This window comes from Haemaphysalis longicornis, unplaced genomic scaffold, assembly GCF_048455015.1.
Source record: "Haemaphysalis longicornis isolate Haplotype H1 unplaced genomic scaffold, Haemaphysalis longicornis Haplotype H1 scaffold_3, whole genome shotgun sequence".
In the NCBI taxonomy this organism is placed as follows: domain Eukaryota; kingdom Metazoa; phylum Arthropoda; class Arachnida; order Ixodida; family Ixodidae; genus Haemaphysalis; species Haemaphysalis longicornis.
In genome coordinates, this window is record NW_027526335.1 from 69,865,080 (window position 1) to 69,877,233 (window position 12,154).

Sequence of the window (12,154 nt, forward strand, 5' to 3'; positions counted from 1 at the left end):
CGTACAAATCCGATCAGAAACACAGCAAGTGAGGATAGCGGCCCTTGAGCGATATCGTAGCGCCACCTACGAAGGCGAATGGTGAACAATGAGATATAAGGCTGTTTCACTGCTCGCAGTAGCCGTATTGAACATACTAAATTTTGCGTTAAGTACGTTCCCTGAATGCATCCTCACTGACGTCACAAAGCACACGATTTGGTAGGAGAAATAAAATGTCGTCTGAAAAAGTTTAGTTTCGCAGTGAATAAAACATCTTTTGCTGCCACACAAGCGCTGTGGGCACTATAAAACAACAAATCTTTCGAATAAAACGTATTTTGTCTTCATGGCCCCTTTGAGGCGTGTCATGGCCAGCCTTGCTTGATTCTTAACAAATTTCTCTCTCTCGCGAGGCGAGCTACTGGTCGAACAGTAGCAATTCTTCAAACAAACGTGTTTTCGGCAGAAACTAACTATTACAAGTACTTAATTTTTTTTATAACGACTAATTGTATCCTTACCATTCACAGTTAGTGCGCAATAAAACTAAGCTGTGGTACCTTTGTCGCAACCACAGTAGATCACCTCATCCTGAAAAGCTTATTATATAAAACTAAAACCGAAAGCAAGTTTCAAGACACAAATTCTGAAAGTGTATTTCTCGTACGTGTATAGGTTGTAACAGTGAAGCTGTTCAGGAAATTGTTATTTTGTTCTGTACGCAGCTAAAAATACCAAGAAAATGCCAAGCGCACGTGAACGCGTCGTGCCTTGCGGTGAACGCCCGCCAGTTAAAAAACCAAGAAAATGCCGAGCGCTCGCGTGTGCGTGCTTCGCGGCAACCGCCCAGCGACCCCGGCGCCCTTTTGTCAAGCCAAGCATACCCCCTTAACGAGCTTGGCCAAGATAGCGGCAACCGCCCGTCAGTTAAAAAAAAACAAGACAACACCGAGCGCTCGTGTGTGTGTGCTTAGCGGCGACCACCCGGCGTCCACGGCGCCCTTTTGCCAAGCCAAGTATACCCACTCCGGAGGATTGCCAAGATTGGCAAAAAAAAAAAAAAAAATGACTCCAGCGTAGGCCGAAATTGTGGCAACACTTATTCGGAACGAGAAAGGCACGTTATAGCGTACGCCTCTTCAAGACGATGTCCAACAATTATCACTTCAAAAAAAAAAAAAAAAAATGAAGGAAGCTCACACTTATAACAACAATGATGGTGTAAAGGTTGTTGCAGCGGCGAAGAATAAGCAAATCGGCTGCACTCACGGACTTAAACCGTCGTGATGGTCGTGAACGTCGCGTACAGCTTCGCTACCTTCGAGTCTTATGCGTTAGCGTGAGTTCCTTCGTTTCTTTGTTTCTTGTTTTAACTGAAAACTCCAAATGTCCAGCTATACCCCTTTTAGATAGCTTTAAACTGAACGTACGACATTTTAGAGAAGTATTGCTTGACGAGGAAAACAAGAATATTGGACTGCAGCACGATGGCGATGCAATGAAGCACTCAACCATATTGATTATGTCACTTGACAAAACAAGGTTCACTAAACAATAACCGTTTGGCAGGCACCTGTTTTTCCGCAATGTCCAAACGGAGTATAGCTCACTGCCTTCCTACTGAGAAATGAACTTTTATCGCTACAATCGTGTCGCCAAAACTTTGACGCTGGGTTTACGCTCTCTGTTCAAGGTCTTCTCGAAATGCGACCTTTTTGATCACGTCATAATTACCGAATTTCTCGTAGGGTTTTTTGTTCGCGTATTCCGCGCGAGAAAAACTATTTTTTTATAACCGCATGTTACTGACAAAGTCTCGTTCACCCTAATTTGAGGATTGACCCCACACCCCCATCTATAAACAAGGTACTCTTTCGATATACTCTCTCGACATGCATTTATAGTTTGTTTTACCTCACTTACCGTATTTATTTGATTATAAAGCGGTCACAGTTATAAGGGGTGAGTGCAGTCTGGCGAGTAAAAAAAATCGCCATATACTGAGGTTCGAATCTAAAGCGGGGTATGACTTCGAGACTACGGATTTTGGAAAAAAAAAAATTCTCTCCTTATATTCGAATAAATATGGTAATAAAATCACACACCCATCGCCAAATCCACTTTCCTCGCTGACTTTGAATAAACGTCCGAAAGCAAGAATAAATACAGGCGGGCTTCAGGACCTTCGTGTTTACTATGGCCGTTGCGTGACGCGACAAGACAATGTTTTGCGACCTAACTTTACCTTTTTCATGCAGAGTGTAACAACAGTGCAGTGTGCACGTCTCACCCAAGGAAAGAGAGAGAGAGAGAGAACAACTTTATTGTGTGCCCAGTGGGAAAAGGAAGAGGTTGGATTTAAGGAGTTAATATTAGCCTCAAGAAAACTTGTGTATGAGGCGTGCCCTTCAGAGATCATTGGCAGTCGTCACAGACAGACAGACAGACAGACAGACAGACAGACAGACAGACAGACAGACAGACAGACAGACAGACAGACAGACAGACAGACAGACAGACAGACAGACAGACAGACAGGAGAGAGGGGTAAATGGTACAAGGAATAGGATGCTTCAAGGATAGTTGCAACGGAAAATTATACATAGCCTACCTAAATTGACGCGAGCATGTTATAGGGCAATATCAACTGAATAATGGGTAATATCGCATCCAAAAGCCAATTGGGCACACACATTCTCCGACATGCATTGACTAAGCATACAAAACGACTTGTGTTTATAATATGGCGTATCGCTATCACTCATGCCTTACTAACGCTATCAGAGCTAATGTACGTTTTCATTTTTCGAATAATGTTTGTATCCCGCTTGACTTCTTAACGCTGTAGATATGTTCGTTTGTGTTCTCCGACTGTACTGCGGCACTGCTACTTTTTTGGCTTTGTCAAGTTGTTCTTCAGCAACTTTTTCCCCAGATTCCCACTACAGTTTTATGTGTGCTTTAACGCAAGCAAATTTATTTCAACTGTAAAATATAATAAAGACACTGGGAGCTGACCCGAATGATAGGACGAGTGAACGCTTTAAAATAAAAGCACTCTCGGGAATAAACATAAGCTACTATACCAATACCAGTGTCTTCTGTAATGTATGAACTAAAAAGCGCATACAAAAGACAGCGCTATTTGGAAACTCTGTTAAGCAACCACCGACGTAGATAGCGTGCTGGCCAGTACGCGTGAACATAGTGATTACGTCAATCATGAATATAACATCGCAATCCTTCGAGCGGGTTAAACTTGCGTTGCTCAACGCACAAAATTCGAACCTTTTAGAAACGATGAAAGTTTCCCTCTTTTTTAAAGGCAAAAAAAAAAGTAAACAAAAAGGCGCTACTGCTTAGTGTTTTACTATTTGCCTAAACACCCAACTCTCTCCATCACTGTTCTTTGGTTTAGCTAGCACTAGTTTTTTAGGAAAACGACGGGGAAAACAAAAGAATGAGTGGCAGAGGCAATGGCGCGGGCTAAATTAGACGTATTCGATTAGCGACGCAGTAATTAACGATGCTGACAGCGGGAGGAGAAAAATAAATGCTGGCGACTACTGCGTCTTCACCGTCGTGACAGGGAAGCCTCTTCTCGGTGTTGCCATAGCCCGAACTATGATGGGCGTTGCTTTGCCCTTAGCGACAGAAAGCCAAGTCACCAGTAAAGCTCAACTGATGGCGCTGCTGACCTGGGGCGAAAACTTGATTCGATTAAGCAACGCGTGGGAATTTTTATCTACGAGGCGTTCGTTTCGCTATTGCGACAGTTTATCCCGCCTGCGCACCTTCTTACGGCGCATTTGCGTGTGAGACATGCCTGCAAGGGTGTTGCGACTGAGTTCGAAGCCTGCTTTCGCTGTCTGCATACATGGTACTGCGACAGGGCTTAGGAACATAACAACAGCAATAAAAACATTGGCCGCGTATCTGCTCCTTTCGCTGCAAATGTCGTCAAAAGACGATAGTTTTTGTAGACATTTGCTAAGGAAATGCCCCCCCCCCCCCCCTTTGCTTTCCCGCTCAGCTTTCATGCTGTTCCTGTACCGTCGCGCTCATTCCAAGGTAAACACACTAAAGGTTCGCGCAAGGCGATTTGAATTTACCGCGTTCCACTGCTACAGGCCGGGTTCCTCAATGCCAGCGCTGCAGTACGGCGGAGACGCGCGTGAATGGAGGCGGCCGACTAGAAGGTTTATAGAGCCGCGTGGCCGTGCTCCACGTGCGTTCAAAGCAGAATGTGGAACCTAGCTAGTGGAACCTTTCGTTGCTGTTGCCGCGTGACTTTTCATATGCCGCCAGGAGGCGGCGGTTTTCTGCAGTAGATGTAGAATATCATTTGTTATCGAAAAACCAAGCATCTATGAATTTTTTAATAAACGAACACTGTAAATATTCCTTGTGTACTAATTTCCTGTCTTATATTTGCGTAATGTCTTGTTCTTGTTCAACAAAGTTGACAAGTAAGAACATATAAACCGGGCTTAAACGTTTACATTTGGCTGTGAGTATATAACACTATTGCGCAGTATCAATTTTACTTTGGCCGGTTGGCTGAATCGAGTCACAGACAGACAGACAAACAGGCATACAGACAGACCAGAATTTCTGGGTTTAAGTAGCCCAAGAAAGTCAGCGCAAGCCGCCGCGGTGGCTCAGTGGCTATGGCGTTGTGCTGCTGAGCACAAGGACGCGGGTTAGATTGCCGGCCGCAGCGGCCTCTGTACGCAGAGCAATCAGAGCGAAGAGTAAAACCCTTGGCTGAACTAGGTATAGACGCATCCTAAATAACCCATTTCACGTAAGCAAGAAAACTAGCAGTTCATATTTATGTGCATTTAAAATTAAGCTATCCTTTTAGGTTCCCACAATTGCTTTAAAGCCGATATTTCTTGTATCCCGCGTTTCACGCTGATCAAAGTTGAGGATCATAATTATCACAGTACTTCCACCTCTCACAAGTCATAAAGTTCGTTCCGAGGAAGAAGCTTCGATGTTACAGTAATTTCGACAATTTCAGCATTACTGCTTGTTGTAAACTTCGAAGTCAGTGGGACCGAACTTCTTTTAATTTGAATAACGTACGCAGCCGTACGCAAACAGTTAGCGAACGCTACTTCTTTGCGTCGGTCGCCCTCCGCATGCGCCGTACGTTAAGCTGCTTTTGCGTTTAGCGGACGGAAGAATAGCGGACGCTATTTCAGCAAAATAGCGTGCGTACGTGAGGCCGCTTGCGTTTCCAACATGGTGGCAAGTAGCGCGACAACCATTCACGGTTCCGCTCTTCTGTGGACAGTAATATGCTTACGATGGACCTAGTTCTTTGCTCCTGTGTTTTTAAATACGTCGAGTGGTTAGCACGTCGCCCTCGCGCAGCTCTGTATCGTCTTGACATCGCTGACTGTCCGAATGAAGCTTGCAGCCAAGCCAGCGACCGAAGCTGTGTGTGTGTGTGTGTGTGTGGTGGACGCGTTCGTTTCGCGATGAAATGTGACGTTGTACTTCTGCGGGTGGATAGTGCTTCCCATGGTCTGGGTTATCTTTCTCGAGCGACGTACGACTCAACCTCGCATGGGGTATGCGCAGTGTGCCTGGCTTGCGCGCCAGAGTTAAGTGACTTGCTGTTCGTCCCCTCAAACCGCGCGCGAGGTGAGTGCCGAATTTACGACGAACAGGAGAAGGCCTGTCAATCGCGGTTCAAACTTGCAACGCATGTCGTGACGTTGTGTTCGTTCGAAACGCATCTCTACATTGTTTTGAAGTTGAATAAAATGTATGCGCCGTCACATGGTATTTTTCATATTTCGCGGGGCTTCTGTATCAGTCAGCATAAAGGAGTACGCAATTAGTTCGTCGCTGAAAATACCGCAGTTAGTTGCCTCTCGTGGGTACCTACAAGTGCCCCATTGACACTTTTGAGACAGTACTTCTCGAGTTAGATAATTAATTACAATGCATTAATTGAGTCAAATTAACTAAAAAGTAGTTGTCCGCTTCTCCACAGTACTGCGAAGAATAGTCACTATGTTTTCTTCGAGTAACCCCATTGCTATTTTTTTTATTTTAGTGCAAGATAGCTGGGGCACACTGTAAATCAGGACAAGACTACGCAACAATTTTAATTTTAAAAACATATTTCTCCTGACTTACTTCTGCCTTAGTTCCGGACGTATCGATACGTGCAACGTCAGCGCAGCCTGGCATCGTGTGATGACAGTTTCATGCATCCAAATATGCCCTCCCTCCCCAAAAAATGTTCTCCACGGACAGCACGAACAGGGACTGCCGCACGTTGCAGCGCGAGCCCTTTACGGATTGACTAATGAGAAAGGAGACGGGAGCAATTTAGCCGCGGACAATTTATAATTCCGCCTCTCGAGCGTCTTTAACAAGCCGCACGACTTCTTCGTACCATTTATTAAAATATTTTTACTTTTCTTTTCTTTCGCTCAGCATCATTGCTCCTTCTCAGCTGTCCTTTTCATCCTGGCTTCAGAGTCAGGACACGACTGCGTGTACGCCAAAAAAGTACCACGTCGGCACCTACTTAACCTGGGAAAGAGAATCCCTGCTCACTCCGTTTGAAACCAAAAAGAAAATTAAACTGACTCAAGACGGAAAAAAGAAAGAAAAGGAATGCGTCGAGGCAAGCGCAATACTTGAAGGCGCGCCCAACAAATTCAAAGTCGGCGAGGACTTTCAACGACTTGGGACAATTATGAGAAGAGAGCGACAATTCTTCGTCGTCGGCGCGAGTGCGTGAGCGGCGCACGATGAATTTCCCCTAATAAATGCCTCCTCCCGCTCTTTTCGCTCGGCGACTGACGGATCCAAGCTCCGAGAAGTCCGGGAGGAGGACACAAAGGATCGGGCCGCGCTAAACTCGCGCCACTTGGCCGGCTGCTCCTTCTGCGGGTTGCCCGCCTTCTCTCGGCCGCCGCTCAGCATGCACAAAACGATCCGATCATTAGAAAGGGTGCTCTCCCCTAATGAGACAGCGGCTGGGAGTAGGCCAGATCAAACAACCGCCCGTCACCGTACTCGAAAGGATTTAATAAAAAGAAGGGGGGCCGTAAAGCGAATAGGGTAGGGGGGGGGGGGGGGGGGGGGGGGGTGAACACTGATGGAGGCGTGTAAGGCAGCGGCGGGTACAGTCTTGAGCAAGGATACGTACGCGAGAGAGGTAAACGGAGAGGGCCAACCCACATCACATTGTCCCGTGGAATTTTGCACTGAGGGTTTTGCGACTCCATCCCGAAGTAAGTTAGGTGCTTAGGTATTAAAATTACGTAATTTGTGTCTAAATGGTTAATTGAAACCGGGGCTATTGGAGCAATTTTGCAGCAAAAAATGTAGTATTCGCGAGAAAGTTGACTTGCCGCGAGGCGTGTTCTGCTGGCGGACACGAAAAAAGTCCAGGGGACCGAGCCATACGAGGCTTCGCTGGAGAAGGAGGAATAAACTTTATTTTAAGCAAGGATTAGTTCACGGACGAGCACCGTGGCGGTGAGACGTCTTCTCAGTCCGGTAGTCTCTGGGAAATAGCATCCAGCCGAGCACTTACGACCACCTTAAGCTGGTCATGGGCATCTGAGCTGGCCAGCATGCGCTCCCACTGCTCAGGTGCTGAGGTGGGGACTGGAGTAAGGGAAGGGGTAAGGCAGCTTTGCCAAATCTAATTATGATTGTGCAGTCACTATCAGTGATACGCATGCGATCGGCGCTATTGCACGGCGCTATTGCAGCGCTGGTGCACGGGAAGACGGGAAGGACGAAGGTCGGCTCCGAACATTACCCTGCTGGTTACCTTAACGCCTTTAAGCTTGTCCTGCATTGTGAATACTTGTAAACAGAAGTCTCCTCGTCTCGTAACAAAATGGTAGAAGGTGTATAGTTGGTGGCAGAATTTGAATTTGGCGTGGTAGGGGGTGGGGTGGACAGCGGGAAGCAGGGTTCCATGGGCGTACGTCTTTGTGGAAGGGGGCGGCGTTGATTTACACATAGCTCGACCGATGGACGGACACGTTTTCCGAATTGCGAACTGGCACAAAGAAGAGACGGGATGGCGCGAGCACTGTTCGACAACGGCGTGTTTATTACAGAAGCATAAATTAACAAAAAGTGTGCACATGTGCAAAGGGGAAGAGACTGCCGAACTACGCTGATGGCAATGACGAGCCTCCCAGTTCTTGTTCGTTCATAAAGCGATACACATATTGTAGTAGACGCATATTGTGTCAGCTTCGTACCTCACCTAGAAAGTTGCGGTAAGTTGGCAAACACAGCACGGAGAATGCTTCACCGCGATGCTGCTTATTGCTGATAGCTTTTGCTTGACTTTAACATGGACTTGACGTAAAACCCGCAGTCGGCACAGTGCGCTAAAACTAAATAATTTGGTGAACCTTGAGCGCATTTGAGTAACGCAACATCTTCAATGGAAATATATTTCCATGGCGGAAACGTGCACCCTTGCAGTCCCACCAGCAAAAATAGGGCTTAATTTGCTAAAAACGTCTCTTTCCGACAAAAAGGCAGTTGAAAGCTAGTTGACAAGAATAATGTGGAAAATTTTGTTTCCATGCTTGTCTGAAAGCACAAAAAAGCCTTAGATTTTCCCTGGTTACAGCTTTTAAGGCAATAAAAAGATCGACATGCAAGATAATTCGGCTTGCTAAAAGCTTAGCAGGAGGTGACCGGAATTTTACTTATGGAGGTCACCTATTTTAAAGGCAGTAGCATTTCTTGGAAAACTTAAACCCGGAAACTTCGGCCTGTCTGCATATGGGTATAGGTTTGGTTTGAGCAGGTCGCCAAGCTAACATTATGCATAAAACGGGACCAGGAGCGCCGATGTTATTGAAAGAGTGACCTACATATCGTTGGACGTTGTTAAAACCGGCTTGTCGCATTGCTGTTCGTGGAAGGATTGCCGCCGTTGGCGGTCAGTGGTAGAATACTCCCCTGCAACGCGGGTGGCCCGGGCTCGATTTCCGGTGCCGACGCATACTTTTTTCCTTTTCGCATGATTGATTGATTGTAGAGTTTAACGCGCCTACGCAACACAAGCGATGAGGCGCGCCGTAGCGGAGGGCTCCGGATTAATTTTGACCCCCTGGGGATCTTTAACGTGCTTCGAAATCTCGTACACACTGACGTTTTTGCTTTTCGCCTCCACGAGAAAAGCGGCCGCCGCGGCCGGGAATCGAACCCGTGTCTTCCTTTTCGCATGTGGACCCTACTTTTAAGTGCATATTTAGCGTCCATGAAATATTATAAGCCCTCGTCGCTTTTAAAGATGGTAGTCTTTTTTGGGCTACTTAAACACAAGCATGTTGGTCTCTCTGTACCTCTGGCTGTCCGTCCCTCGATTCAGCCACCAGGCCAAAACTTAAACAATGTAAAAATACTAGTCTATATGAGCGAAACACTTCCGAACCCCTAAATCTGGTACCATGCTTCATAGCTATCAACATCGTTGAACAAAAAGAAAACAGGCATATTTAAGGCAAAACATCAATGCATTCTCAGATAATGAATGGCAGCCTACCATTATCCCTGAAGAAGACACTGTATAACAGCTGCATCTTACCGGTACTCACCGATGGGGCAGAAACTTGGAGGCTCAGTAAGAGGGTTCAACTTAAATTGAGAACGACTCAGCGGGCAATGAAGTGGAAGATGATAGGTGTACACTAAGGGACAAAAAGAGAGCGGAGTGGGTCAGTGAACAAACTCGTGTTGAGGACATATTAGTAGAAATTAAGAAGAAGAAATGGGCGTGGGCAGGGCATGCAATGCGAAGGGAAGATAACCGTTGGTCATAGAGGGTAACAGAGTGGATCCCTAGAGAAGGCAAGCGTGGCAGGGAGCGGCAGGAAGTTAGATGGGCAGACGAGATCAAGAAGTCTGCGGGGATAAATTGGTCGCAGTTAGGGCAGGATCGGGGTAATTGGAGATTAATGGGAGAGGCCTTTGCCCTGAAGTGGGCGTAGATAGGCTGGTGATGATGATTATGATGATCAATACAGAACTGGTACTCGCAGAGTTTTTTAAAGTTGAAAAGAGATGTGCTCTTAATATAAGCAGTATTAAATAAAAATAAGCACTGAAAACAATGTTTTGAGCCAAAAATGCAAAAAGGGCTCGCGCCGGAGCCTATACCTCGTGGCGGAAATCCAAGTCTAACAGTAACGAAAGGTTCCAGTAGATGGCGCGCGAGCAGTGGAACGCGGGAAAATTGAATTGACTTGAGCAAACCTCCACCGTGTTTATCGTGAGAGGAGGGGAAGAGCGTAAAAGGAGGGCGGGGGACAGAAGAGAGGCATTTACGTGGCAGGGTCGCCAGAAGGCTATCGTCTTTTGACGACATTTGCAGCGAAGTTAGCAGATGCGCGCCTAATTTTTTCCCCTCAGGCACGAGTGTTCTTTTGTGAATCTTCAATTTTTTTACTCGCTCGATTTTTGTCAAAGTGATCATCCGGGGGATTTATACTGATGCTAAAGATTAGTTTCAACTGGCAGGTGAGCTTGACCGATATTACGATTCCCGCCATGTTAGTGTCAGCTTTGTTAGCGAAAACCGCTGTTCCTAGGTTCCCTAAAACCAACCCCGTATATTTGACCGCTTAAACAAATTTATGCCAACGTCAAGTTCTTTAGAATTCCTGATTTAAATCTAGTTAAAACCGGAGTTGTAAAAACGTTTCGATAATCTTGCTTACTCTCAATTTCCAATTTAGGACAGGCTTCTATGGGAGGAACTTAGGCGTGAAAAATAGCTATGGCTGTAATAGATGGAGGAGTTTAGACATGAAAAATAGTTGCGGCTCTAATACATAGAAAAATTTAGACCTGAAAAGTAGTTTTGGCTCTAATATATGTACATTTCTCCAATATACGCTTCTAATAAACGTATCTTTAACAGAATTATGCCGTGTTCGACTGTTAAAACTACTCTATAATTGAATCCAATAACCTTTACCGTTTGGGTGAAACGTGGCCGCGTTTTAGTAATGGGGAAACGAATTAATGATGTCCCCGGATGAGAGTCTAGTACATGAAGGTCCACAGCGAGATTAAACTCATTTGATGCCGATTCGTTGGTAGAATGAACCCGTGGGATCATTCCTAGTTTTATTTTATTTAAAACCACAGGGAGATAGCAATACTACTTTAAAAATAATAACGTGACGACGTCGTTTCTTCAGTCGTCCGTCGGCGACGGGAAGCTTCGGGAAAGCGATTTTAAAACAATCTGCAGCACAAACCTTCTTTGAAAATTACCGCGTGTTTTTTGCATAAGTAAAATTCTAATCCGACCGATCGCCATCCCGCTAATTCATTCCAAATTACGTTGAATAGTGAGGTGAAAGCATTTGGAGTTTACATTCCGCTTCCGTTTAAACCAACATCATTACTATGACGACACCCTTCCACCCGCATTCCGCGAGCGAAATTCAGCTCTATACGACTTCATCCATCATCTAGTGTAGAAAGTCTGCGACTGTTGCATTAACTTCGGTAACACTGCTTCTCCCTCGTCGCAGCTCTCGACCCGGACGGCCACCCAAGCGATCCGGCATCCTCTTGGGACTCGCAGCGTCCGCGCAACACCAGCAGACGGGCTCCACGATGCCGGCCCTGCAAGCCATGAAGAAGCTCAGACCCGACGGCGACTACGGAGGCCCCTTTGTTAACGGAGAGACCGGCTACGGTGAGACGCCGTGCTCCTGTGGCGGTCACTTTATAGCAAAGCTGTGAACTGGTTCGACTGAAACCCCATATCGACCTGTTCGCAAATCCTACCATACAGACGCCTAATAATACTCTCGCCAACACCATCACTGGGAACCGAAATTATGGCCTCGCACTGCAGTGCAGTCTCCACCTTAGGGTGCATGGCTGGTGTCCAACACTATTTATAAGGCGAAAGCTTCATATACCTTATGAGGAAAATCCGGCGCTGACTGTGCACCGCGGGTGGTAACAAGGACTCCCGTAGAGAAGCGTATAGTGAAAAAACGTGGCGGCACGTGAAGAAAACAGGTGCACAACTGCCACGGGGAGCACCGATTCTGAGCAAGTTGTGGCGTGGAGCGTCAAAAATCCACCTGTCGAAGAAATTCCCTCCATATCTCGTGTCACAGACTCGTTGCTCCTCACT

The 12,154-nt window shown here is 46.2% G+C and overlaps 1 protein-coding gene across 1 annotated transcript in view; it reads left to right on the forward strand.

Moving 5' to 3' along the window:
• Positions 1 to 12,154, forward strand: part of LOC144173287 (dachshund homolog 1-like) — a 43,484-nt gene that overhangs the window by 11,410 nt on the left and 19,920 nt on the right. Inside the window, exon 3 of the mRNA XM_077701771.1 lies at positions 11,538 to 11,704. Coding sequence (XP_077557897.1) covers positions 11,538 to 11,704 — 167 coding nt within the window. The remainder of the gene's footprint in view (positions 1 to 11,537; positions 11,705 to 12,154) is intronic.